This window comes from Colius striatus, chromosome 6 (assembly GCF_028858725.1).
Source record: "Colius striatus isolate bColStr4 chromosome 6, bColStr4.1.hap1, whole genome shotgun sequence".
In the NCBI taxonomy this organism is placed as follows: Eukaryota; Metazoa; Chordata; class Aves; order Coliiformes; family Coliidae; genus Colius; species Colius striatus.
Genome location: NC_084764.1, coordinates 32,603,709 through 32,630,325, shown reverse-complemented (window position 1 = coordinate 32,630,325; position 26,617 = coordinate 32,603,709). Strand labels below are relative to the sequence as shown.

General features: G+C 47.0%; 1 protein-coding gene across 1 annotated transcript; it reads left to right on the top strand.

Annotated features, from left to right (window-relative positions):
• Positions 1–237: 237 nt before the first annotated feature.
• MIS18BP1 (MIS18 binding protein 1) lies at positions 238–25,250 on the top strand. Its single transcript, XM_061998519.1, has 16 exons — positions 238–760; positions 2,910–3,035; positions 4,052–4,560; positions 6,202–6,278; positions 7,702–7,832; positions 12,010–12,100; positions 12,500–12,663; positions 13,830–13,996; positions 16,579–16,687; positions 17,736–18,561; positions 19,386–19,558; positions 21,174–21,316; positions 23,280–23,422; positions 23,848–23,932; positions 24,543–24,600; positions 24,802–25,250. The coding sequence occupies exons 1-16, from the start codon at positions 238–240 to the stop codon at positions 24,897–24,899; spliced, it is 3,423 nt and encodes a 1,140-aa protein (XP_061854503.1). The 3' UTR covers positions 24,900–25,250.
• The last annotated feature ends 1,367 nt before the right edge of the window (positions 25,251–26,617 follow it).

Here is a 26,617-nt window from a genome sequence, read left to right as displayed (position 1 = left end):
GGAAGCCGCCTGCTTGAATCCCGCGCCACAACTTCCTGCGGACAGCAGACCTACCCCCAGCCGCCTCCTCCCGCCCGGGCAGTGACGCCGCAAGTTACCGCCACCAATCGCGGCGCGGCGGCTCCACTCAAATCCTCCAACAGTTGTGAGGGGCTGGGCGGCGGCGCGCGCGGCTCGGTGCCGTCGGAGGGGCTAGGGGACAGGCCAGCGTGAGGCGCCGCGCAGCACGGCGGCGGGATGATCGTGACGCCCGCCCGTCGCCGTGGGGAACTGCCGTTCCGGTCGCTGCCTCTCAGCAGTATCCCGGCGGGGACTCCCCTGAAGGAGTTGCTGAGGCGCCAGGGCAGCCTCCAGGATGTCGCGGAGCCGGCGGGCCGTGGGGAGAGTCGCCTCCGGGGGCCGGCGACCGGCGGTACCTGCCAGCACACGCTGCCGGCGGGCGGCGAGAAGCCGCTGGATGTTGGCAAGATACGGGCCGTTCCTGGGCCCGAGCGGGGGCTGAAGCGCCGGGCGTGCGAGCCTCCCGCCCACGAGTCCCCGGCCAAGATCTTCCAGCAGATGAAGGCCAGAGCCTCGCGGCAGAAGCGGGACGCCAGGTTGCCCGTCGAAACATATCCCCAGCGAAGCCGCAGCAGGGACACGATCCAGACTCCCGCGCAGCACCCCGCGGAGCCGAGGGGAAGGCCTCGGGAAGGTACCACGGCAGGAGGCTGGCAGGGACCCTCAGAGGTGCCTGGCAGGGATATCCAGACAGAAAAAGGTTTGTCCAATTGCTTCTCTGAGAAAATTGTCTCCGATATAACAGTTATCTGGGTGGGACTTCCGCGGCGTTTTGCGTAATGTCTCTTTCAAGGTCTGGAAAAAGTGTTAGTAAGTGTAAAAAGTGCTGGTACCAGTACTGAATCTCCTCCGAATGGATGAAAAGTTTGAGTGGTGGGGTTTTTCTAATGCTAAAATGGGTCTATAGTGTAATTGATTTCTCCTCCCTTTTACCTTAGAGAAATACCTTCCAGGATATTTTCTCGCTCCCTTTAGTTAGGCTTTAACTGCTCCCGCTCTTGTGTTTGTGCATGGGATCGATCCATTGCAGCATCTTGAAAAACAGAGAATTATCCTTTAAAAGTTAAAAAAATCAGGACAACTACCTTAACTACTATCTAAAATTAATGTAGAAAAGAGGAAATGTTGCTTGGTTATCCAGATCTTTGTGAGGTGTTTCCCAGGGCACCGATCTGATGACTTTTGCAGGACATCTTCTGTTTCTGACTTATTAGGCTCTCCTGTCTGTGGCTGCTATAGAAGTGGCTGTCCTCCTTCATATGTGTCTGTAAAGGTAACAGAGACACACTAAACAGGAAGGTCTCTTACAGCAGTGGCCTCTTCTTTTCAAGCTGCGATCACTGGGAGCAGGAGACGCACCAAAATATTGCCAGTCTTATAAAGGTTATACTTCCCTGCTATGTGTATTCCTGTTTGAAGTACAGTACTTACAAGTCTCCTGTACTAAACTTTTATCCACTTTTGGGTGGGGATTAAGACCTATCTGATTTGTCTGTATTCTTTTTAAGACATAATTGCAGAAAACATGGCTAACTGCTCAGCCTGTCCTATCTGGCCAGGGTTGTGAGCACCTGTATGCTGTCTTCACATATCATCAAGATGTTCTCAAAAGAACTTGCTGTTATGAAGGAGGCAGTGCTGTCTGCAGAAAAAGACCTCGGGTTGTTAATTGGCAGCAGCTGAATGTGAGCCAGTAGTGTGCCCAGGTGTCCAAGAAAGTCAGTGACATCCTGGCTTTTATCAGCCCTGATGTGACCAGCAGGGCCAAGGAAATTATTGTCCTCTTGTACTTGGCACTGATAAGGCTGCACCTTGAATACTGTGTCCAATTCTGGTGCTGGAGTATGTCCAGAGCCAAGCACTGTAGCTGGGGAAGGGGCTGGAGCACAAGTGTGATGGGGAGCAGCTGAGAGAGCTGGGGGTGTTCAGCCTGGAGGAGGCTGACAGGAGACATGATCCCACTCTATCTGAAGGGGAGCTAATAGAACAAGAGGAAATGGATTCAAGATGCACCAAGGGAGACTTAGATTGGACATTAGGAAGAACTTTTTTACTGAGAAGGTTGTCAGACACTGGCACAGGTTGCGCAGGAGGGTGGTGGAGTCGCCATTCCTAGAGGTATTCAAAAGACACGTCAATGAGATGCTGAGGGCCGTGGGTTAGTGATGGGCTTGGCAGCGTGAGGTGAGTCGTTAGACTCAGTGATCTTAAAGGTCTTTTCCAACCTTAATGATTCTATGATTCCATAGTTAGATATGAAAAAAATCTTCCTAAACGTTATTGCTACAATATTAATCCACTTGTTATCTTTATTATTTCTGTTGGATACAATAAAAATGAGATTGAACCATTGTTACAGTGGCTGGGAAAAGGGAAATATTGCACCCATTTATAAAAAGGGTAGCAAGGAGGATGCTGGGAACTACTGACTTGTCAGCCTTGGCAGATCATGGACTGTATCCTTCTAGAAGCTATGCTAAGGCACATGGAGGATGGGAAGGTGATTTGAGACAGGTCCCTTCCAGTCCAAACCATTCTGTACTTTTTATAAAAAGATTCTCTAAGGTCTTTTTTCACTTAACAACAGATTTCTGAGAAGGTATGTTTTTGCCCTTCCATTACCACATCACAAATTGCTAATGACTTTTTACTGAATATCAAAAGAGGTCAATATTAGTGCTACAAAACACTTCCTGCTTTTAAGCACCTCCAAACTCCTGGTGAAGAACAGAAATGCTGTATAGTGGAGTTTAGTATCTTATTAAGTATGTTCCTCGCCTCCCCTGCGCCTGACACGAACATGTTTTTCTTCCCAAAGTGAAAGGTTTTTTTATATTGCTGTTTCCCAGAATCAGTATACAGCGTCCCCGAGAACCGTCCTGTGCGGGCACTTGCCACAGACACCTTTGTATCCGAATCCCCTCAGAGGTTCTTTCTGCGTGTAAAGGGGAAGTTGCAGCAGCAGCGGCAAAAAGGTACTTGGTACTGCTCTTGGAATGTCTCATGTACTTCTCTGACTTCAGGCTTCTGTTCTCCCTTAGAATCTCTTGTGTGCTTTGGCAGAGTGTCTTTCTTCTTTCTTTGTAGTCTCGTATGCAATGGAAAACAGAGGAAGAAACCTGCAAATGTGCCATTTCAAGCCTGGAGGTGGCATTAGCCTTGGATACCTGATGGTTTAGGGCTGTGAGCTTCTGACCCTGAGGCTCAACATGTTAGTCCATTTCAGTGCATTGCCTCCTCTGACAAGAAAAGCCATCTACCTTCAGGCTCCTAATGTGGTTAAGAGTTCTGCAGGGACTGGATGTAATTTGAATGTGAAATGTGGTGGAAAAATCCTAAACCTCTCTTTTGCTGTCTTTCCCCTCCCCCTCCTTTAGCATTTAATACATAGAGAAGGTTTGGTTCTATGAGAAATTCTCCTGTGGTTTTTTTTGCATATTGTTGCTTGATAGCAAACATAGATGTGCTGCTGTCCTGTAATTCAATCTTGAAAATGCAGGTGAGGAAAACGATGCCAAAACCTGAGTAGTGCTTAACTTTCAAACTGACCTTAATTGATCTGACACCTCAACCCAGTGCTTGTAGCTCCCAGCATGCAGCAGCAGTTACAAGCCCATATCCTGAAGTCTGGAAAGATGCAAGTACTTGAGACTTTGTTTTTTTCCTCAACATGGAGGATTCATTGAAGAGAAGTGGAATGATCAAGACAGACTGTTGATATATACAGTCTGCATTAGCTTGGCTCTGGGGGAAAGTGGGATATCTTTCGGTCTTTAAGAACAAGGGTATGGATCTGGTGGTGAAGCTATGCTGAGCAAATTCAGAGTGGCTTCCACTTGACATTAACAATTCACTTGGCAGTGCTTGTTTTCACTTTTCAATTCAGCAGCCTCGTATTAAAAACAGAGGTAACTTTATGAATGTATTTTTATTAGTTCTCAAATACCAGTAATTTCTTTGTTATTCCTTTTTTTCTTTTTTTAATGGGCAGATCTGACACCTTCAAACCCAACCAAGCAGAACATTCTTCCTTCCACAGCTACAGAAAGGCCATCAGTCAAATCTGCTTTTACTGAACCATGGAGGAATGATCCTACAAAGTATGTGACCAATGATAAGGATGATCAGGATGATTTCCTTTTGGAATTGCTGGATGCTGATGATGAAATGTCTCAAAACACAGTGACTGGTTCTGTGAGTGTAAACTGTGCCTCTTCTGAAGACAAGGATCAGTTGGAAGAAAGGTGGGGAAATGGAGAAGCGAAACAAACCGAACTTTATCAAGAGAGAAGAGGGTTGCAGCCAAGTAACAAGCAATCTTCTCATGGAGTAGAAACAATACCGGAGACTAATTTTGAAAAGCCCTCACAGTGCTTCTGTAGTATTATGCTTTCTTCTCCCAGAATCCACATTCCGAGGAAGCAAAAGCTGAAGGAAGGCTGTGAGGTCCCTTTGGATAAACCTCACACAGATCAAGTTGCTGGCAAAGCAGACAAAGAGGTGGGAGACCTTAATACTTTAGGCCAACTGATTGGTTCTGATGGGCTGCTTGTAGCTCAGAATTGCAATTGTAATGATTTATTTTTAATTGCAAAAGTAATGAGCACTCATAAGTCTTTTTATTCGATTTCACTAGATCTTACCACTTTCTTATCAGAAGGATTTCTTTTTTTCCCCGTACTCCAGGTCGACAGTGTTCAGGGTGGGTTTTTGTCTAAAAGAAGGTCTTTTGTTTTAGTGTTCACAAGCCACAGTGTGGGCTGAAAGAGTTCTGTACCTGAAGGAGCCTCCTTACATCATCCTTTTCATGTATTACTTGTCATGTGTTGATGTGATGGTCATGAAACAAATCACTGGCCAGCCAAGCTCGTGGCTGCCTAGGCTAGGAGTGGCTCTGACATTCACTGAGTCTATGTGGCTGCTGGGGAGGTAGCAGTCTCAACTTTCCTGTGGAATATCTGCAGTTCTGTTAAGTAAGACAAGAATCTTTTCCTAGGAGATTGGTCTGCAGATCTTATGTGAATTCAATGCAAGCTTGGCAGTGTTTACAAATTCCTGAATAAATCTCAAGGAAAGGGGTGTATTTTGGAGTGTGGTGTATTCCCTGGTGATCAACCGAGGAAACTGGTAGGAGTTACACCTTTCTGAGAGTTGAGTTTCCTTTTTTCCCTGGAGATGTCTGTGGGATTGCAGTCCTTTTCAAGCTAAGCAAGTTAGTTGCTTCATTCTCCCTCAGTTTGACATGTTTTCCTCTATTTTTTTAAAAGAGGTTTGCTTTAGGTAAGGAACAGATATCTCTTAATAGTAAAGATTTGTAGCTGAGTAGAAGATGCTGAAAGAGATATTGTCAATGGTCACATTAACATCATTGAGCAGGTGCTGGATATGTGTGTCAGATACATTCCCTCAGCCAGGGCTTAGTCACTGGTACTATCTTCAGGAGAGACGGGGCTGATGGTCAGATGAACATCCTTAAAGAAAAGATCTGGAGTTCACTAACTGAAATTGTGAAGAGAAGCAGTGGTAGTTTCAAACATTAAATAATTTTCTGAGCAGATTTTTAAAAGCAGTCATGTGTTTCACACAACAGGTTTCCAAACTCTAACTCCATTCTAAGTGTGACTGGCTTGCTGGCTGTTGAATGCAAAAGGAAGTTGCTGCAGCTGTGTGTGTGTCAGTCATCTGCAATATCAGATATAGCTCTTTTAATACACTCTAAATGTTGGCAAGATTGGAGCTAATAAATACAAACACTTATTTTCATGGGTAACTTTTTTCCTAAACAATTAGGGAGGACAGATGCCAAAGCTTAAGAGGTATGGCATGATGTTGATGTTTTTTGTGAAGAGCTGCTTGGATTTGTTAGAGATCTTGGTCAATGACTTTATTTTCATTCAGCTCCTCAAAAGTTTCTGTAATTTAACTTCTCATTTTGTGCCTTACACTTTCAGGTTGATTGTGCTTCAACATTTATGTGTGTGATGGTTGTTTTCAGTTCTTCTGGTCTGGGGAGGGTGGTGCTTAAATAGCTCTCAAGATATGGAGGAGTTGACTTCTATTTTGCTAATGCCATGATTTTGCATAGCTCAATCTAATTTAAAAACAATGTGTTGTTTTGTTGGTTTGTTTTTTTTGTAGCAGAAAAGTGTCTGCCTACACCGCTGGAGAATTAAAGTGATGGATGGGAACACCGCAATATGTGTTGAAGGCAAACGGAAGTAAGGAGTTTTCTGATTTAAATGCTGTGTAAAACGTGTTGGGGATGTCAGCTCCTGAGCTAGAAAGACTCTGCTGCCTTTGCCTGGCTGAGTGGCTGGACCTTTGAGACGTATTCTTGGAATGTCTTGCAAACTGGAAGCAGTTACACAGACTTCTGCTAGTTCCTTCCTGGAAAGTGTGACTGCTGTTTCTTTTAAACACAGTTAATCTGTCTTCTCAGTAAGCACACTGAACCATTTGTTTCAGAGCCTATGGAATGGCAGAGCTGCTGCTAAGGGGGATGAGGGATGATGGGTCAGAAGGAACCATGGTTGTCCTGGCTTAGATGGCCATGGGAGCTGCATCTGCATGGAGCTTACTTGTAGCTTCTGGTAAATGCCAAGTGCTGTTACAGTTAAACTTCTTTATGAAGGGAGAGGTGAATTCCTTCATGTGTGCAAGAGGCAGAGTGCTTCCATTCAGGAAACTAATGGTTAAATAATTATTTGAAAGTCCAGTCTTGAGTTAAGAGGAATGAAGACAGATATATTTGTTTAGTAGATCCCCAAAACCGGTTCTGACTAGGGGTCTTGGGAGCTTCAACTTCATTTCACAGAAGTTCTGGTTTGTGTCTGCTGTAAGTCATAGTTGGTGCAAACTGCCATCAACTGTGTGTCCCTGCCACAGCATTTCTGATGGCCTTGTTACCATAGCAGCAGCTGACCTACCTGAAAACTGGCTCTGGGTCTTTTTGGTTATGTTTTTGGTCTGATTGTATTCAAATAGTTACAAGATTGGGAGAACAAGTGTCAGAACAAAGATGACTTAGCTTGCAATAAAGTTATTAGAAAGTGTTGTCAAAACAAACAAAAAACCCACCCCGACACTAGATTCTGTACTTTAATGCTTGGGTTTGGTTTCTATTTCTCATGGAGAAGTCTTTTAATATTTCCTTAACAGCTCCAATCTTTGCATGTTAAGTCTTTTAATATTTCCTTAACAGCTCCAATCTTTGCATGTTAAGGCTCCTTCTCAGCTTGTTCTTGTCTTTAAATAGAACGGTGAGAAAGAAATAGAACACTTCTGGGGAAAATAGATGTTTGACAGGTATAATGGTACTTGCATAATGGTATCACTGAATTAGGAGCTGGATGGAGTCCTTTAGACACTTTTGCTTCTGTAGCCCAGTGTCAAGCTCATGCTCTGTGACTAAGGTTTGCAGTCGTTCATGTTCATTTTGTCTATTGTCCAAATATCAGACAAGGCCAGAAGTGTTTATCTTCTGAGCTAAGAAAAGAAAACCTAGGACATCCTGCCAGTGCCTACATCTCTCATCAAATGTGTAACACTGCCAGTCTACTATGGAATGACAGTTTTCTAGTTTTAAATTCCTTTAAATGCTGTGTTTTATTTCTGTTTTTCGTGTTTTCTGTCCTTTCTCAGGGATATGAAAGATCAGATTTGGCACAGTAACACAGTCACAGAACGCATAGCACGCAACCAAGTGAAAACATCATCTGGCAGTATCTACTTGCTACAGGGAAATATAGACTCAGCCTTGATGAAGAAAGAAGGTAAGAAGATGATTCTCAACGTAACGTTACAAACTGAGACGGGCTATAGATTTATGATAGAAGACACTGCTGAAGCAAACATTTTGTCTTGTCACGCTGGTTGGCTCAGGGTATGTTCAGCACATGCTGGAAAGTGACTCCAGCATCAGATCTCTAAATCTCTCTAATGTTCGTTATAGCTGGCATTTGTAGGGAACTGCAGTCAGAGACAGCTTTCAGAGCATGAAGATGGTTAATGGGTGTGCTCTTTTAAAGGTTTTTGCTAAGATTGCCTCAATGTAATTTTGGTTAATGTTTTGGCATTGAACAGTGCTAAGATAATCAAACAGGGATTGTTTGTATGCTACTGAAATGACTCTGGTGTTCATATTCTCTCTGTGACGGTTCCAGTGCTTTGTAATTCAGTAAAGTGATCCATCTTTAGGGTCTAAATAGTATGTTATGCCAAATCCAGCAAAACTTCCTGCTTCAGATTGTCTTGAAGCATGTGGAATTTTAAAGGAAATGTAATTTACAAGCATAGTTAAAGTCAGGCCAGGCTTTCTTCTGTTTTTCTTGTGTATTCATGTGCATCCTCTGTCACATTCACTAGTAAATGAGCTGCCATGTTAGTGCCTGCAGGCAGCTCTAGGATGGAAAAGCGCATCTGTAGCCTAGATGAAATACAGATTCTTGCTTTAATACAGCCATGCCTGTGTGTGTGATCACGCTCCTTTAAAGGGGTGTATGTGCACCCTGTGCTCTTGCAGGCCCAGCACCAGGCAGCCAAAGATGTGGCCATGCCTTTCATTTTTTTTCTTTTTGTTTGCAGTACTGGGATGTGTTCTGATCAATACCTGGCTTGACTGCTCTGTGGTTTGTGGGGTTTTTTTGTCAGTCTCTCCACCAAATACTGAGATTTGGTTTTATTTTAATATTCTGAGAAGGAAAAGTGACAGCAAGAGATTTCTGAGCAGAGTGGCTCAAGTACTACAGAGGTTTCCTAACCTTGAGTGTTGATGGACTCTCCTGGGTCAGTCCCTCCAAGTTTCCGACTTAGCACAGAATATCCTCCCTTCTCTACTTCCCCCTCACCTCCCAACATCCCTCAGCACACAAAAACTGTCACAGGGTCAGTGTGGAAAGTATTCAATATTGAATAGGTGAGTCAAAAAAGAAGTTAAAGATGAGCTGATGTACAGTGAGAGAAGAAATGCCACATCTAAAGTCTAACCTGAGGATTTCCTGAAAGCAGCGGCCCTGGTGGCTGTGGTACTGTCAGCTCTTCAACAGAGCTGCACCAGCACAGAGCTGCACGCCTCTGGAAAACGCTTGCCTGAGGTGTACCAGTGTGACTCTTCAGAGCACAGAGATCATTAATGACATGTACTGCTGGAAGACCACTGTCTGGGCAGGTATCAAAAGTGGTTGTGAGCAACGTGGGACTGCAGGTGTGTGACCAAACCTGATCACACACTGCTGATGAAACTGTGCCAAGGACTGCACAGGCTGTGTCCCTGGAAAGGTGTTCCCTGTGCTTGGTGTCCCCCAGCCCTGCGGCAGCAACACTCACTCCCATCCTGCTGCATCCACACAGCAGTACTTGCTTTGCCAAGAGCCATCCCTGATGGGTAGCATATATTTCATCAAGTCCATGTAAAGCTCCTGAAGCATTTAGAGGAGCTGAGGGACAGAGTAACTAGTGTGTAACATTTCACAAAACTGCTTGATACCCAAGGGCCTGAAAGGCGGCTGATGCAAAGCTTTTTAAGAAAGTAATTTCCCAAGTCTCTTGAAATTAAGAAATGTGAAGTCTGGCATTCATATGAGGTAAACCAGTCAAAACTGTAACAATGAGTGGGCTTGGTGGATATACAGCTAGTGAGCTATGGGGGAAGGCACCTACATGCTTCTGTAGACAAAGTAATGGCTCACAATGGCGTATGGCTTTTTTGATAGGGCCCCTAGACTTTTGGCTTCTTGAAGGGCTCTTGGGAAGATCTGTAAGGATGCAAAGTAGTTACGTGATAAAGAAAAGGAGCTTCTATGGGTTTAAGTAACAACAGAAAGCTAGAGGAATAAAAAGAATCCCATAATGATGTGGGCTGTCAAGCAGATTCATCAACTTTGCAGAAAAGACCATGAGCTGGAAAGCAGCAGTCTGGTGTTGCAAAGTTGCTCTGGATGGTGAGTGCTGGGCACAGAGTATGTCACAGAGCTTCAGGATGGGCACTGAAATGGTGAAATTTGGTCTCCATAAATGCAAAATGATGCATGTGGTGGAAGAGCAAAGCACATTGTTACCTATGCCACAGAATGATTTGGGAGAGACCCTTAGTGGTCATCTTGTCGAACCCCCCATAGGATGGTAAATGATGATGAGACTCAACTGAGACACTCGGTTGACTGAATCCAAGGAAGAAGGTTTGGGAATTTAATAGATGGTGCCACTAAGAGGTCAGCACAGTGCTCACTGACTGTTAAAAAACTGGAACACTGAACATGAATGGAACAAAGTTACTCCTGTTGGCTGCAGAACCTATGCTTGGTCTTCAAGGTGGTTCATGTACCATACAGCTCAATCTTTCCACCCCTCTCCCCCCAGAAACACCATCAATCTACTCTCAAAGAGAATGCAGAAGAAGTAGGAAATGTGTGGAGAAGAATGACATGTTTAGAGTCATGTGAAGGCTTTCACAGGGCAAAGGACATGCCACGCTACGAGGCTGTGTTCTGTAAAGCTGAAAACCAGAGAGGAGGTGTGGGAGAGTTGAATGGAATGATGAAGTGAATGGAGATGGGCAATAAAGATGGGTGTGTGCAGTCTCTTGCAATAACAGAACAAAGGGAATAAACCCCAACTAGTAGAGGGGGAATAAAGAAAAAAATCATGCTATGTGTGTCTCATTTATGGAAATCCTTACACAGGATCTCGTAGATGATGAAGTTTTACCTGAAGCTGTGGGACACTGAGCAGTTTCCTGGAAGACTTATTCCTTTAGGGTTTATAATTATCTAGGAGTCAGTGTTGATTTCTCAGTTGGAGGTTGGCAGATTGCTTGGAGAGAACACTCCTGTACAGGTTCCTTGTTTCTGTACTCTTCTTTGGCCTCTGCTGTTAGTATCATTCCCCTAATGGGGCTGGATGGACCCTTGGCTGTACACTAAATAAACTCACACAGAAGTGCCTTTCTTCTTCCCCATCCTCTCAGAGGAGCTGAGTGACCGGAACTCCTTCTGTGCGCAGGCTGACATTAACGGCTTTGCAGCTCCCAAGATGAGCTGTTCAGGGATGTCAGGGGTTTATATTTTTACTTCAGTCATGTACCTGTGAATGCTTTTCAGCAAAGATACTTCTTCCCAGACCTTCTGATAAATAGGCATCTACTAAAGCTTGTTTTCTAATCCCATGTTGCAGCCCCTTCTTGTAGCCCATGACTGTGTGGTCTCTGTCAGAGGCTGAGCTGTGGGTGTTGTGATGCTCAGTGTGGGTGTTCTCCTGACCCATACAGGGTGTGTTCTGTTACTGACAAGGCTCCATGGGGGTATCTACGAGCGTGTTAAATGTCCCATGTTCTCCTCAGGAAGGCTGGAGCTCAAGTCATGCTTTTTTCCTCTCTGTAGCAACAAAGAATTACATTATACCAATAATTTCATCAATATTTTAGGGTTGTTTTCCATTTTCAGAGCAAACTGGTGTCATTCTGCTGTATCTATACAACCTGACAAACTATCCAGGTTGTAATATTGGTGCTGGATACTCTGACTGCACCTGACCTTGATGCAATTGTTCTTTGTCTAAGCCTTGGGAGTAGTCAACATGCTCTTGGGTGAACAGTTCTCTATCAGAGCAAAATAGCTTTCTTCCAAATGGTGTTCCCTTGAGATGGTAAGTCCCAGACAGCTTAGGCCAACCAGGAGGCTCCCAGAGGGACTTCTGCAGAGCAGCCCCGTGCCAATCCAGCTCAAAGACTGAGGAAGCTGGTGCTCCTGGTTCCCAGGACACTAGAATGCTGTCTCTAGCATCAATGGCCCTATGTTGACTTTTCTCTAAGTATGCTGGTCTCTTAAACCAGGCCCTCTCTGGTGTTTAATGATGTAATGGGCTTCCAAGGGACTTGCAAGCTCATGATCCTACTGGACGCTTTTCTCCTAAGTATTGCTCAACTATTGCTAATGTTCCTTTTGTCTCAAACAGGATTTCCCTACCGCTTCATCAAAAGGTTTGCGTATGGATTTCCCCAGAAGTGGAAGGAATATGTTGAGGAGTTTCTTGAGGAAGTAAGAAGGTAATTTCTTTGGAGATTCTGTTTCATTGTAATGTTCTTTTAAAGTACTTATTGAGTTTTTGCTTTTTTTATACTGTACTGGAGGAGTATAAAACCTGTAGGTGTGTGCAGGAAGACTATGTTCAAGGCAAACACTGCTCACTGCTTTAGAAAGATTCCTTTTTACTTTTCTCTGTCATACTGGTCTTGTTTTGTTTACTTGCTCACGTGGCCTTAGAGCAAACAGAAGCCATGGGCTTAGCTGATTTGGTGGCTCACATGGTGTCTGTGAGCCCAGCTGCCCTGTGCTGTCGGGCTTTTGCTGAGATGAGGGGGAAACTTTGAGCTTGTGTAAGTTAATGTGGTCTTAAAGGACAACTGCTTCAGATGTTTTTGTTTCCTTAAACTCAAAATCATTAGGAAAGAACAACCCCAAAATACCAATGAGGATAAAGATGACGAGAGTGACTCAGTGGTGACTATAGACACGTTGGAAAATGCAGCAGGTTCAGCAAGAGGTGCAGAGAAACGCAACAGGAGGAACACCACCTATGAAGTGTTACCAAAGAACAATGAAAACACTTGTGGGTATTTAATAATCCTTTTCTTCAGAAAAAAGTTGGGAGCTTTTTTGAGAGCTGCTTCCTTCAGCAGAAGAGATCTAACATCTGTCAGATTTGTATCCTGTTACCCAGGCTTTGTGGAAGAGCTAACGAACCAGCTGGGCAAAGCTTTATGTTTGTGTTTACTCAGACTGCTGAGATGGAGAGCCTTGCCCTGTCTGTTGCTGGGTTGCTGATGTACAATGGCCACGTTTTCAGGGGCTGTCCTGAGGGTTAGCCCTGGCGAGGAAGCAGGGATCTGTTGGCCTACAGTAGCTGAAGGTGATGGCTTCCAGTGCTGTCTCTGCTGGCAGCAAATGTTACCTAATTCTTTCCCCAGTTGTCGCTTTCATAGCATACTCCCTTCTTAGGCCTTTTGGGCTGCCCATGGGATTTAACACCTCCAGCAAGGCTCCCTCCTGGAGACTCCTCCCCTGCAGTGCCCACCCCCTTTTTTGGGGGTGGTTAGCTTAAACTCCTTGAGCGGGTTTATTTTATGGCATCACAACGTCTTTGCCACAGTTGAGTGTAGTGATGCCAACTGGGGATGGACAGAATCAATGATGGAAAAACTCCTGACGCTGATGTGGCCTTCAAAGGAAGAGCTGTAACCTAACAACCAGCCTGGTCGTTTTCTCACTTGTGATGTACTCCTGGCTTTGCTGGGGACACCAGTGGCTTTTGGGTTTGACTAGGATTTCTTTTTAATATCGTGTCCCAGGTTCCAACAGGTCCTTGGCAAAACCCATCATACTGTTAATTCTATATCAGAGTTTCTTGCCAACACTGTAAAGGCTGATTCATTTTTTTCTCTCATGAAGTTAGGATTTGTTCAGTGTGACAACTTTGTCATTCTGCTTCCTTCGTTGACTTTTACAGTATTTATAACCTAACCAAAGTAAAAGTAAAAAGTTCACAGCAGTGAATTTTGTAACTTGGGTTGTGTTCAGGAATGCTTCTTCCTGAGCTGAGCCCTTCTCCCAGACCCGCATGACATTGGGGTTGCTTCGTGTTTACCACGTAGTCAGCACAACTGAGCCAGCTCAGCTGCAATTAGCAATACTGGTCCTATGCTTGTGAAGTCTGCAAATATGAATTTTCAATAACAGTATTTAGGACAAAGCTATATTTCTTGCTTCTCCTCGTAGATAAAACCCCAAAGCACAGTTCCATACCAGACGATTCAAACCAAGTTTACACCCGCAGTGGCCGTCTTGTTAAACCGCCGTTAAACTTCTGGTGTGGGCAGCGGGAGGTCGTTGATCAGAACCTGAATGTCACTGTAGAAGAAGGTGGAACAGATTATCTGACCTTGGTAAGATTCTTTTCCTTAAACGTATCTTAAATAGAAATAATAAACTTGACTAGGTATCTGACAGAAACAGTCCTGCTCCTCCAAGAACCCCGTGAGGCAGAAAATCTTGAAAACATGGTGAAAACACCTTAAAGCAAACAAATAGTTGTAATTTCTGTATTGTGAGGTTGGTTTTCTTGTCTGTCTGTAAAATGGGGAATTACTTCTGGAAAAATAAGTTGAGTGAGGTTTTTGGAAAGACAATCAACCAAGGAGTGGTGCCCTGACACTGGTTTGGGTCGGAGGTTCCATAGTAAAGCTCTGTCTGTAATGGCAGAGGCTGAGTCTGTGCCAGTGTTGGGTGCAGCAGGGGAGCCCAACACTTGGGTGTGCAACTGAGCTGCTCTCTGCTCTCCCCTCCCCAGGAAAAGTTTCACTTTCATTAGCATCAGGCATTTCCTCATTTTTTCTCATTTTTTCTGTCCTGAGATGTCCACGTCACCCCAGTTGTGGGGTGTCCTCTTCTTATTTATCAAGACACTTGAAGAAACTCGGATAATATTCTGACAAGGGAAGAAGAACAGTGTGCTCTGTGGCAGCTGTGAGCATTGTCTTTTGCAACTAATGATTCCATGAAAACAACCTTCAAGATCATGGAATCCAACCACTCACCTCACTGACAAGCCCATCACTAACCCTTGTCCCTCGGCACGTCATCTACGTGTCTTTTAATACATCTCTGGGGATGGGGACTCCCCTACCTCCCTGGGCAGCCCAGGGATGGTGTCTGACAACCCTCTCGGGGAAAAATTTCTTCTTCAGCTCCAATCTAAACTTCTCCTGGGGCAACTTAAGGCTATTTCCTCTCATCACTCATTACTGAGGAGAGGATATCAACCTCCATCTCTCCACAACCTCCTGTCAGGGAATTGTAGAGAATGATAATGTCTTAGCCTCCTCTTCTCCAGGCTGAACACCCCCATTCCCTCAGCTGCTCCCCATCACGCTTGTGCTCCAGCCCCTTCCCCAGCTCCGCTGCCCGGCTCTGGACACACTCCAGCCCCTCAGTGTCCCTCTGGCAGTGAGGGGCCCAACACTGAACACAGCACTCGAGCTGCAGCCTCACTAGGGCGCAGCACAGCGGGACAATCCCTACCCTGGTCCTGCTGCCACACCAGTGCTGACAGAAGTCAGGATGCCATCGGCCTTCTTGGCTGCCTGGGCACACTGCTGGCTCATATTCAGCTGCTGTCGATTAACACCCCAGGCTCCTTCCCCTTGCCAGGACAGCTTTTCAGCCCCTCTGCCCCAGCCTGTAGCATTGCCTGGGATTGTGGCCCAAGTGCAGGACCTAGCATTTGACCTTATTGAACCTCATCTCATTGCCCTTGGCCCATGGCTCCAGCCTGTCCAGGTCCCTCTGAAGAGTCTTCCTGCCCTCATGCAGATCTACACACCTGCCCAGCTTGGTGTTGTTTGTGAATTTACTGAGGGTGCACTTGATCCCCTCATCCCAGGTCATTGATAAAGATGTTAAACAGAACAGGCCTCAGCAGCGAGCCCTGGAGAACACGCTGGTGACTGGCCAACAACTGGCTTTAACTCCACTCACTACGACTGTCTGGGCCTGGCCACCAGCAGATTTTTCACCCATCTCAGAGTAGGTCCATCCAAGCCATGGGCAGCCAGTTTCTGCAGAAGAATGCTGTGGGAAACTGTGCTGAAGACTTTACTAAAGGTCAACAAGACTACTTAGTCTGAGTTTTATCTAAGATTCATTGTCCTGGGACAGGGGGAGCACCAGGACCGGTTGGCGGTGCCCCAGAGAGCTCTGTCCAGTGAATTGCCTACATTTTCACTGCCATTTAAGAACACTTGAGCTCACAGGCTAAGCTGCTTTGGCTGTTTGTGTTTATATAGTGCACCTGTGTTCACACTGCCCAACAGAGGTGACTTCTTGTAGTGAGTCTGGGATGTTAGTGATTTTCCACAGCAGCTCCTGCAGTGCTGTGCTTACTGTTGGTATCAATATTATGACTACTGCGCACAGCATCAGGGCTGTCCCTCCAGCATTCCTTCCCCCACCTTCACCAATAGCTGTGGGTGAGCACAATCTTGGGAGGGACCACGGCCAGAACAGCCGACCCAGGCTGACCAAGGAGATGTTCCATACCATATGACGTCAGTTCAGTAATATAAACTGGGGGAAAGGAGCAGGAAGGGGAGGCGACATTCATTTCTGGCCTTCCAAAAGCAACCGCTACGCGTACTGCAGCCCTGCTTCTCGGGAGGTGGCCGGACAGCGCTGCTGATGGGAAGTACAGAGTAACAGCTTTATCTGCTTTTGCTTTGCTTCCCCCGTGCGGCTTTGCTGCTTCTTTATTAAACTGCTTTTATCCCATCTTATTTTCTCCCCTTCCCTGGCTCGCTGAGGAGGTGGGTGATAGAGCAGTGTGGTGGGCACCTGGCATACAGCCAGGGTCAAACTACCACACTTCTAAATCTACCAACCCTTTAAATGTTTGGCGTTTTCAGAGCTGGCAGCAGTAGGCTTGGAATGTGGTCCCTTGCAGAAGTTAAGATTAAATTGTTTTATTTTGAAGATGTTTAGTAGTGAAAAAGCCTCAAGACAGACCAGTGCCATCTTCAAGAAGAATAAAAGAGAGCAAGTAATGAAGAGAAGAGCAGAAACACCAAAAATTCAAAGGAAAGGTAAAAAAAAGGGGTTTATTTTTTCAGAGTTGTGGACTGGAATGGGTGGGATTGAGCTGGAGGCCAGAGCAGTAGGAGGGCATAGCCTGTTCATGCAAAGAAACTACTGACATCTTGTAACAGTCTTTTGTTGCTTCTACAAGGAACTGTCAGAGCAGCACCACTGCCTAGTTTTACAGCTCTGAACACAAACTACATTTGTACTTCACTTCTTTATTTGCAAAGTGGGAACCTGCAGATTTCTATCTGGAAATGGAAGTGAGAGAATTATGATTTTTGAAGCTGGTGCTCCTGTGCTCTGGCTCTGTCAGCGTAGCCCCTGCAGAGAGCCTGAAGAGGAGCAGAGCTCACCTGTCAACTGCTGCTCTGCCTTTACTTTTTCAAGCTGGATAAATTAAGTGAAATGCTTATGCAGGGGAAGAAAAAAAAGTGTATTAACAGAGTTTGAAAACGTTTATTTTTTAACAAATTTGAGGAAACAACTGTGAAAACACTTTATAAAGCAGAAGTTTCTCTTTTAGAGAATCTGTAATGTTTCTTACAGAAATGCTATTTGAAGCACAAGTAAAGCTTTGAGGATGGTGGGCTTTGCTCAGTCTGTCATAGCATTTCAGTAATATTTCTGTTTACTGTTTGATTGTCTGCTCTGTACTTTCACTTTCCCTTTGGTAGACTTGATAATCTCAGTTCTTTCAGTCACCTGGAGGCCGTGTGAGGAAGGCAGCCTGAGGAGGAAACCTTTCCTGGCATCACCAGTTCTCTCTGAAGTGACACCCTGCTGTGCTTCAGAGGGGATCAGTGTTTGGTGTGTTTTTTGTATCTCAGGGTGAATGTTCAACAGAACATCTGGTGCTGAGGAGCTCCTGTGGCCTGTTGGTGCAGAGCCTGGGGGCTGCAGCTGCTCCTCTCCTCCCGCAGGCTGGGGCATACACTGGGGTTCACAGGCCTCAGTGATGTGTCCCATAGCAGGCTGGTCCCTGGGTGTCTGCCAACACTGCAGTGATTTGCATTAGAATGTGTGAGATTGCACTGACATCCTCTCTTTCAGGGAAAGACAATGACAAAGGAGTAAGTTCGAAAAGAGAAGCCAGGTCCACTGGACACAAGGAGGCCCAGCGCTTCATTTCAGACGACATTGAAAGTGATCGTGGGATCAGCAACATAAAAACCAGAACATGGCTTTCTGTTAAGCTGAACAAACATAACTCTAATGGCAAAATCCGAGGAAGGACAGAGGAAAAGAGAGGAACAGACCATGGAGAACCGGAAATGTATCAGCAGGCTTTTGAGTGCTTTTTGAGGTCGGCCAAACAAGTTCCTCGAGATAAGCATTTAGAAGAAGACTTGTTGAGCCAAAGCGAGGAATCCAGTGAAGATATCCCATTGTCTGTCAAAAGGCAAAAGAAACCTTTACCAAAACGAGCAGCTCAAAACTTTAACTCATCCTCTAGCTGTGGAAGTTCCCAGGAGGATGCAAACGCGGTGTCGTGCAAAGAGTGGGTGGCGAGAGGCCCGCTGGGGTACAGCGTGCCCAGGGCCAGCCACGGCTCTGCCGTGCCCAAAGGGAAAACACCTGCCAGTGAGGCCAGTGCTTCCCGTCTGCCTGAGCTGCCAGAGACAAGAAGCAGAAGCAACCCTCTGCTGTGTTCGCTGGATTCTGACGCCAAGTTCAAAACCCACAAAGAGGAATTTTCTGTGAAAGAAAAGAATTCAAAAGTATCTGATAAAAAACCAAATCATAAAGTTTCTAATAGTGCCAAGTCCTCAGCAGCAAAATCAAGAGAACCTGTGAGGGAAAAGGTGCAGAAATCCCTTGCACTTTTTCCAACAGCAACTGATGGCTGGAGTGAAAAGGAATTGCAGAAGCTTCACAGGCAAGTGGTTGCCTCGTCTGCTCAAGGCAGAGTTTCCTTCAGACAGCAGGAGGCGTAATATACTGGGGGGAGGTTGGTCTGGACTTGGATTTTTCAGATTTGGTCTCTTTCACCTTACTTTAAAGGTTTCCTTTTACACTTTAATTCCCTCTTAAAAAATATCTTTTGTTAATAAATTGAAAAGTAGTGAAATAAAGGAGACAGCTGAGTATTTTCTGTGGTAACTGTAAGTGCATGAGTTTGTATCAGCCCCTGCTACTGCCCTCAGTGTGAAGTGAGGAATGTGGGTATCTGGCAGAATTTTAGGGATCTGCTCTTCTACCTATTCTTCAAACCCACATACTTAATCTTGTTAAAATTGATAAACATTCCTACGGGTAAAACTGAAAAGCACGATAGGTGGATAATGTGCTAAAAGTTGTGGAGTTTATGATTTAGAGAGAAAGTCACAATTTCTCCCCTAACGGAGTTAAATGTTAAATGTGCTGTTTTTGTAAAGGGGAGATTAGGTGCAAGAATGTTGAAGTAATGCATCATCCAATTACTTCGACTACTAGCCAGTATTTAATACACAAATGAAGTAATAAAGTGACCAAGTTTGGTCTTGTTTCTATTAGATTAGAAACCTGAAAAGGTACAAGCTTGTGTCTTGGGACGGGGGGAACCTGCTGCAAGTAAGGAAGGAAATTATCTTGTAACAGGGTCGTCAGCTTCAGTTGTTCAAATAAATGTGCAGGTCTTAAAGGGTCTGGACAAGACCCCAGAGACAAGAGTCTTTACGTGGCAGTGCTGCTCAGGTTCTCTCGCTGTGATTCTCCTGGCAGGGCCATCACTTTGTTTCCAAAGCACAAGAAGGGCTTCTGGGTGGAGGTGGCCATGGCAGTGGGGTCTCGCTCTGCTGAGGAGTGCCAGCACAAGTATGTAGAGGAACAACAGGCAAAAGGATCCAAAAAGAATGCCAAGAAGATCAGCACTTCAAGGAAACCAGAACAGAAAGGTACTGACATCATGCTTCTCAGTATTTTGTTGTCTTTAATAATTTTACATTCAGTATTTATGATGTAATGAGAGATACAGACTTAAACACTCATCGAGATCTGACAAGGAAGAAGGTTGTCTTCTGCAGGATCCAGGTTTATTGCAGAGCTTGGAGGATGTCATAAGTGACCCAAGTATCAAGAAGAGAATGAGTATTTCTAGAATTTTCTAGTTTTTGGTATGATGGGAAGAATTAAACTGGCCTTTCTACCTCAGGGAAAAATCCCAGCATGGTGGGAGTGGGAAGGGCCCTGCAGAGCTCATCCAGCCCCAACCCCCTGCTAAAGCAAGTTCCTCTCAATCAGGGGGCACAGGAACGTGTCCAGGTGGGTTTGGAAACCTCCCAAGAAGGAGACTCCACACCCTCCTTGGGCAGCCTGGGCCAGGCTTCCCTCACCTCTACATCAAAGGAGGTTTCTCCTGTTCTAGTGGAACTTCTTGTCTTCCCGTGCCTGTTACGCCTTGTTCTGTCACTGGCCACCAGAGAAAAAAGACTGGCCCCATCCTCAACACCCACCTTCTAAATACTTATAAGTGTTGATTAGGTCCCCTCTCAGTCTCCTCCAGGCTGAACAGCCCCAGATCCAACAGCCTTTCCTCGTAAGAAAGATGCTCCTGTCCCATCAGCATCTTGGTAGCCCTAGATAGCTGTTTACATCGTCAGAGGCTATTGGAGGCCCTGGCAGATAACAGGCTACTCATGAGCTGTCAGCCTGTAACAGATGCGGGGCCTGTGGTGTACTAAGGGCAGAGGGGAGCAGAACCCAAGCTTTGTGCTGCGGTGCTGAAACTGCTGATGCTGTGGCTGCTTCTGTCCAGCACTGGTCAGAATTGGGGTTTGGGGAGAGTGTGTATGCTCTGACGAGGGGCACAGGGCCCCAGGGTTGGCACAGAGAAGGTGTTTGTAAGCACTTAGACACCCTGTGACAGCAACTCCTCCAGCTGACAGAGAGAAGCGGTGAGTGTTACACAGCTGTGGCCAGACAGCTCTGGTGATTGGTTCTGTGGTTAAAGTTCCACATCAGTCTCCAGTTATGGAAAGCCCTAAAATCATTTTTCCTGTCCATATGAGGTGATGCAAGTCCCAGAGTTCTGGGCCTCCTGGGGGATGCGGCACTGGGCTCCTGCTCTGGGGCCTCCCTGCCTTTCCCTGCTCTTGAGGTTGGGCAGCTCTGCTTTTGTGCAGATTTGGAAAAGCAGCAGCTGGAGGGTTCAAGTGCAGGAGAATGCTTTTTATTTTTACTTGAATGTTTCTTTCAACTGTCTGTGTTGGAGCATTTGTGCGAGAAGCTGCAGTGCGTTGGGTTCGGTATGATGAATTTAATAGTGGTGGTGGTGGCATTCTCAAGCGGTTTGGAGCACAGGTGGAAACCATTTATTTCAATTGTTATGGTATCAAAATTCCCTGCACTTCTGTGGTTCTGAAAGCTTTGTCTAACGTTGCTGTTCACTTCTCCACTGCTGATCTCCTGGAGAGACTTTTCTCCCGTTTTATCCCGGTATTTGACTTGATGAGAGTGCACCTTTGAGAGACGCAGCTGGTTTGGTGTAACTGAACGTTTTGATTCATACAGAGAAGAAAGAGCCAGTTAGAATAACTGCCAAAGTGGGAACCTTCAAAAGAAAGCAGCAGATGAGAGATTTCCTGGATCACTTGCCAAAGGACGACCACGATGACATCTTCACTGCGACACCTTTTCAGAACAGGAGAGTCAAGGTGAGCCTGGGCACACGTGCGGCCACTTCTCGGGGTGCTGTCAGGGCTGTGCTACGCACCCACGAGCTCAGTTCCATCAGTGAGATCTTGTGGATCTGGGGGCTCATTCCCTCCTTTGGTTGTGGCACTACTTGGAGTGCCAGGAGCAGTGGCAAGATGGCTGCTGTGGCGGAGGAGCCATCGGGCCGGGCAATCAGATGCTTCCTCAAGTTGTGCTGATGCTTCACAGCATGTTCTTTCCTGCATTTAGTCCTGCTTCCCCCTCCTTGCAGCAGTGGGTAGGTTTCTCTGTGACAGTCTGTGTGCCCAGGCCCTCGCCCCTTGTTCTCTTGCTCTCCTCTGGATGGAGGGACTGCCTGTTCCCTTGCCAGGTGCTGGGCAGGAGCAGAGCCCTCCCTCGCCTGCCTGTGCAGGGCAGAGGCACTGCTGGAGCCAGGGCACTCACCTTGCCTCTGAGAAACCCCCACTCCGCTGTGCCAAAGTGCAGTTGGGCACTGTAGGTACTGGCTGTGACTCTGTTTTCATTCTAAAGACAGAGAAACTCATTTAATGAGTGACTGTTTTTCTTCTCCCCACCCCCCACCCCCCCCCGTAAAGTCTGTTTCATGCTGCAGGTCTCTCTGTGCCATTACCTTACCATGCTGGCACCTCAGTCCCAGCAGAGACCCCAAACTACCTCTTGATACATTTGCTGTTTTGGAGTTTTCTGTGTAGCAGCAGCGTGTGTCCTATCCCAGCACACATCCCGAGGGGAGTGAGGCCAGGGCTTCTTGGAAAGTGTGGTGGTTAGACCCTGGCTGCATGCCAGATGCCCGCTCTATCACTCCCCTCCTCAGCGAGCCAGGGAGGGGAGAAAATAAGACAGGAGCCTCGTGATTGAGATAAAAGCAGTTTAATAGAGAAACAGCAAAGCCATGCGCGTGAGAAGCAAAACAGCTAAAGCTGTTCCTCTCCACTTCCCAGCAGCCACCTCCCGAGAAGCCGGGCTGTGGTACGGGTAACGGTTGCTTTGGAGGGCAAAAGTGAATCACAAATGCCTCCCCTTCCTGCTCCTCTCCCCGAGTTTCTGTTGCTGAGCTGATGTCGTATGCTGTGGTATATCTCCTTGGTCAGCCTGGGGCAGCTGCCCTGGCCGTGGCCCCTGCCAGGATCCTGCCCAGCCACAGCTACTGGTGAAGGTGGAGAAGGAATACTGGAGGGACCCAGCCTTGATGCTGTGTGAGCAGTAGCCAAAACATTGATGTGACATCAGTTCATGCTTTTAGCTACCAACAGAAGGCACAGCACTACAAAGGCTGCTGTGGAAAATCACCACCACCCCAGATCCAATCAAGAAAGGCAGTGGTAAAGCATCCTGTGGAGAAACCCCTGTGACAGGGGTCAGCAACCAGCTGTGATGCCAGTCCTAGCTCCCCCCACCCAGGACCTGCTGTGCATCATCAGTGTTGCTCCTCACTGAACCTCTCCTGTTCTCCTCTCTCTTCAAAAGGGAAGGACTGAAAATTCAGTATGTAATCCCAAAACTCTCTTCCTGAGCAGCAATGATCAGCTTTCAGCTTGTAAATATAATCAGAAATGATTCTTTGAACATGTAGTAGCAGCCAGAAAAGGCTGGGAAAATGCTGGGCATCACTGGGGGGAGCACTTGGAGCAACGGCGAGGCTCTGAGAGTCCTGCCAGCGGTGCAGCCCATGCTGGGCTGTGCTGAACTGGGTGCTGCTGCCTTCTGTGCTTCAGCAGCGACAGAACTCAGAAACAGGACAGAAGGGAGGAGATGGAGTGACTGCCTATGGAAGGGGGAGTCTGGGCCTCCTCCCTTGGGGGCAAAGGGACAGAACAAAGGCTCATGGAGCCGTAGAGCAGCTCTGTCCTGTTGCCACTCGGAGACAGACCTGTGAGAAGCCTTTCAGGAGACTGCTGTGACAAAGAGCTGGCTGGTGATTGCTCTCATGTGCCTTTGTAGTTGCCAATGTTCCAGGGAAGCCCTGAGGATGAGGACTTAGCACTTACAGACAACCCAATCACTCCTTCCTCAGCTATCTTCCCTCTGGTGAAAACCCCTCAGTGTGAGCACATCAGCCCTGGGATGCTGGTGCCCATCAACAGGTAGGACCTCTGCTGCTGTCCCTCTGCACACCTTTTCCGTTCTCTTTTTGCCCAAGATTGGCTTTTGTGTTCTGAAACAGGTCACTAGGGATGGGGATTCCTCCCTTAGGGCTGTGGGATTTCCTGCACATGCTGTCATGTGTTTAGAGAGAGCTGTGTCCTCTGATGGTGGGTGCAGTGAGAGCTTCTGACTAAGGGGTGCTTTATCTAACAGCCAAGTGAGCCCCAGTCTGGGAGGGCAGGGAAGATTTGTCTGGCTCTTGCATTTGATATTCCAGTGGATGATGTAATGAAACCCCTGGGGTGTTGCACTCCCAGAGCTGCTGTTCTACTGAGCTTCCCAAGGGCTGTTTTGGATGCCTGGGCCCACCCTTGGGTAGGAGCTCTATGTGTGTGAGGTGCCACTGACATCTTTACCTCTGCAGGAATGATTATGACAAGCACGTGTTGAGGATGCAGAAGAACATGCAGGGCAGCAGAGGCACCTGGGACAACATCAAGAAGAAGCAGGTAATGCTGCTTTCCTTCAGCCTTGCCTGGTTCTACCCCAGCGCTGCAGCTTTGCCCAGTAGCAGGAAAATGGTCCTTGGGCTGACAGACGAGTCCCTCTGTTAAACACAGAAAACAAGTCCCTCCTCTCCATCCCCCCACATTCTGGGGTTTGAACTCACTTCTCTTGGAGAAAAGTTCTTTTCATTGGAAAAGAGCTATTACTTGTCAGGGTAAAGTACATACTGCTTGTTTTTCAGGGTTTGTGACCGCTTTTGAATTCTGTTGGCTTCAGGCACATTAAGTTGCTGTTCTGTTCCTCTTCACTGTGGGAAAGGAAACACTAATTCTCACCTGTATCAGATGGTCCATGAGTTTCTCCACATGTTCCTTCAGTAACCTGAAGGTTATGTAGTTCTGTTTGCCATGAAAACTTGAGGCCCCAGAGGCAGAAAAGTGTTTGCACCTCTGGCTCAGCAGCAGCATTTGTGGCAGCTGCAGAGTTGCAGTGTTGAGGGGAAGGAGGGGGCAGTGCCAGGGTGGGTACCGGGCAGCACGAGGCTGCGGCCATGCCCTCGGCCCTGCCCCGATGCGCAGCTGCCGCAGTGGAGCCTCTTTGTCTTTGTGCCAGGCTGGCGGGGCGTTCGGGACACCACCTTCACACAGAACCAGGTTCAGCTCTGATAAAAGTAAGTCCTCTTTTCTGCTTCTTCACTTCAGCCTCCTTCACCTACTTTCATCGTGCCACAGGCTTGTGGAGTGTCCGCAGTCGGGATGCTCAGAAGTTCTTCCACCGTCTGTTCCCCACGAGTGTCTTTGCTGTTAGACGTGCTGTAACTGCGTCCCAGGCTCAGGCACAGACAGCCCTGACCCCCCTTTTTCTCTTGCAGAAGTGCCCCAGACCTCTCTGGTAGGGAAGCTCTTCAGGACTGAGGCAGCAGACTCTTCAGAGGAAGACGAAGACAGCTCCTCTTCTTCTGTGTACTGAACTCTGTGGATTTTACGGGTTGGGTGCTGAGGCACCTCTCATGCAAAGTTATCCTGAGCTAGGACTCCTAGGATGTTACAAGTTCGGTTTGGACACCTTGACCCACCCTGTTTTTATGTTATGAAACCATTCTCCTCTTGTTCACCCATCCAGCAACCGTGGCACTTCCTTGCCCAGGCTCCTCCTTTCCCTTGCCCCATTTCTCCCAGCAGAGGGAGAACTGTACACAGCTTCTCGTTTTATGGGCAGCTTCTCATTCTTTTTAAGATAAAAGTATCTTTGAGATGCGTCTGTACAATACATTTATAATGGTACAGCTTGTAACTAGTTGGAATCACTTTTTATTTTTCTCAGAGTTTCAATTTTTACATTAAGGAAATGTAATTAAAAAGGACAAGTTTGTTTTACTCACATGTGGGCGAGTCCTTGGAGGGAGAAGCAGGATTCTGCGGGGCTGTCTGTGCCTGCACCTCTTTATTTGTAACGGGTGTGAAGGGCTGACAGGGGCTTGGTGTGGGGCTCTGGGCCCCCCAGCCCTCCTGTTCCAGCATGGAAGTCTGCTGCTTCCCCTGGCAGCTGCACAGTCACTGCAGGAGCACGCTCTGGAGAGAAAGGAACAGCAGCGTTCTCTGCCGGGCAGCCACGGTGTGGCAGCAGAAGGCTGGAGGCCAGGCAGTGGCAGGGGAAGCAGAGCAGCCTCGGTGGGAATGAGGAGAAAAGGGAATGTAGAATCATAGAATTGTTTTGGCTGGAAGAGACCTTTGAGATCATCGAGTTCAGCCTTTGTCCCAGCCCTACCAACCACTCAACCATTTCCCTAAGTGCAACATCCACCCATCTCTTAAACACCTCCAGGGACGGGGACTCCAGCACCTCCCTGGGCAGCCCCTTCCAATGCCCGACAACCCTTTCAGTAAAGAAATTCCACCTCATATCCAGACTGAACCTCCCCTGGCACAACTTGAGGCCGTTTCCTCTTGTTCTCTTACTAGGGAGAACAGGCTGAGTCCTGCCTAGCTACAGCCTCCTTTCAGGTAGTTGTAGAGAGTGATAAGGTCTCCCCTGAGCCCACATCTGGATCCTCTCCAGCACTCCACTGTCCTTGTAGAGAGGGGCCCAAAACTGGACACAGTGTTTGAGGTGAGGCCTCACCAAAGCCGAGTACAGGGTGTCACCTCCCTGCTCCTGCTGACAACACTGTTCCTGATCCAGGCCAGGATGCCCTTGGCCTTCTTGGCCACCTGGGCACACGGCTGGCTCACGTTCAGCTGCTGTCATCCAACACTCCAAGTCCCTCTGTGCCTGGCAGCGTTTCAGCCACTCCTCCCCAAGCCTGTAGCGCTACTGGGAGTTGTTGTGGCCCAGGTGCAGGACCCAGCACTTGACCTTATTGAAACTCATGGCATTGGCCTTGGCCCAGCCATCCAGCCTATCTAGGTCTCTCTGTAGAGCTTCCCTGCCCTCAAGTAGATCCAACACTTCCACCCAGCTTGGTGTCACTTGTGTATTTACTAAGAGTGCACTCTCTTAATGGTCTGGATGAGGGGATAAAGATATTAAACAGGAGTGGCCCCAGTACTGAGCCCTGGGGGACACCACTCGTGACAGGCCACCAACTGGATTTAACTCTGTTGACCACAACTGGTTGGACCCAACTGTCTAATCAGTTTTTCACCCAGGAAAGTGTGTGCCCATCCAAGCCAGGAGCAGCCAATTTC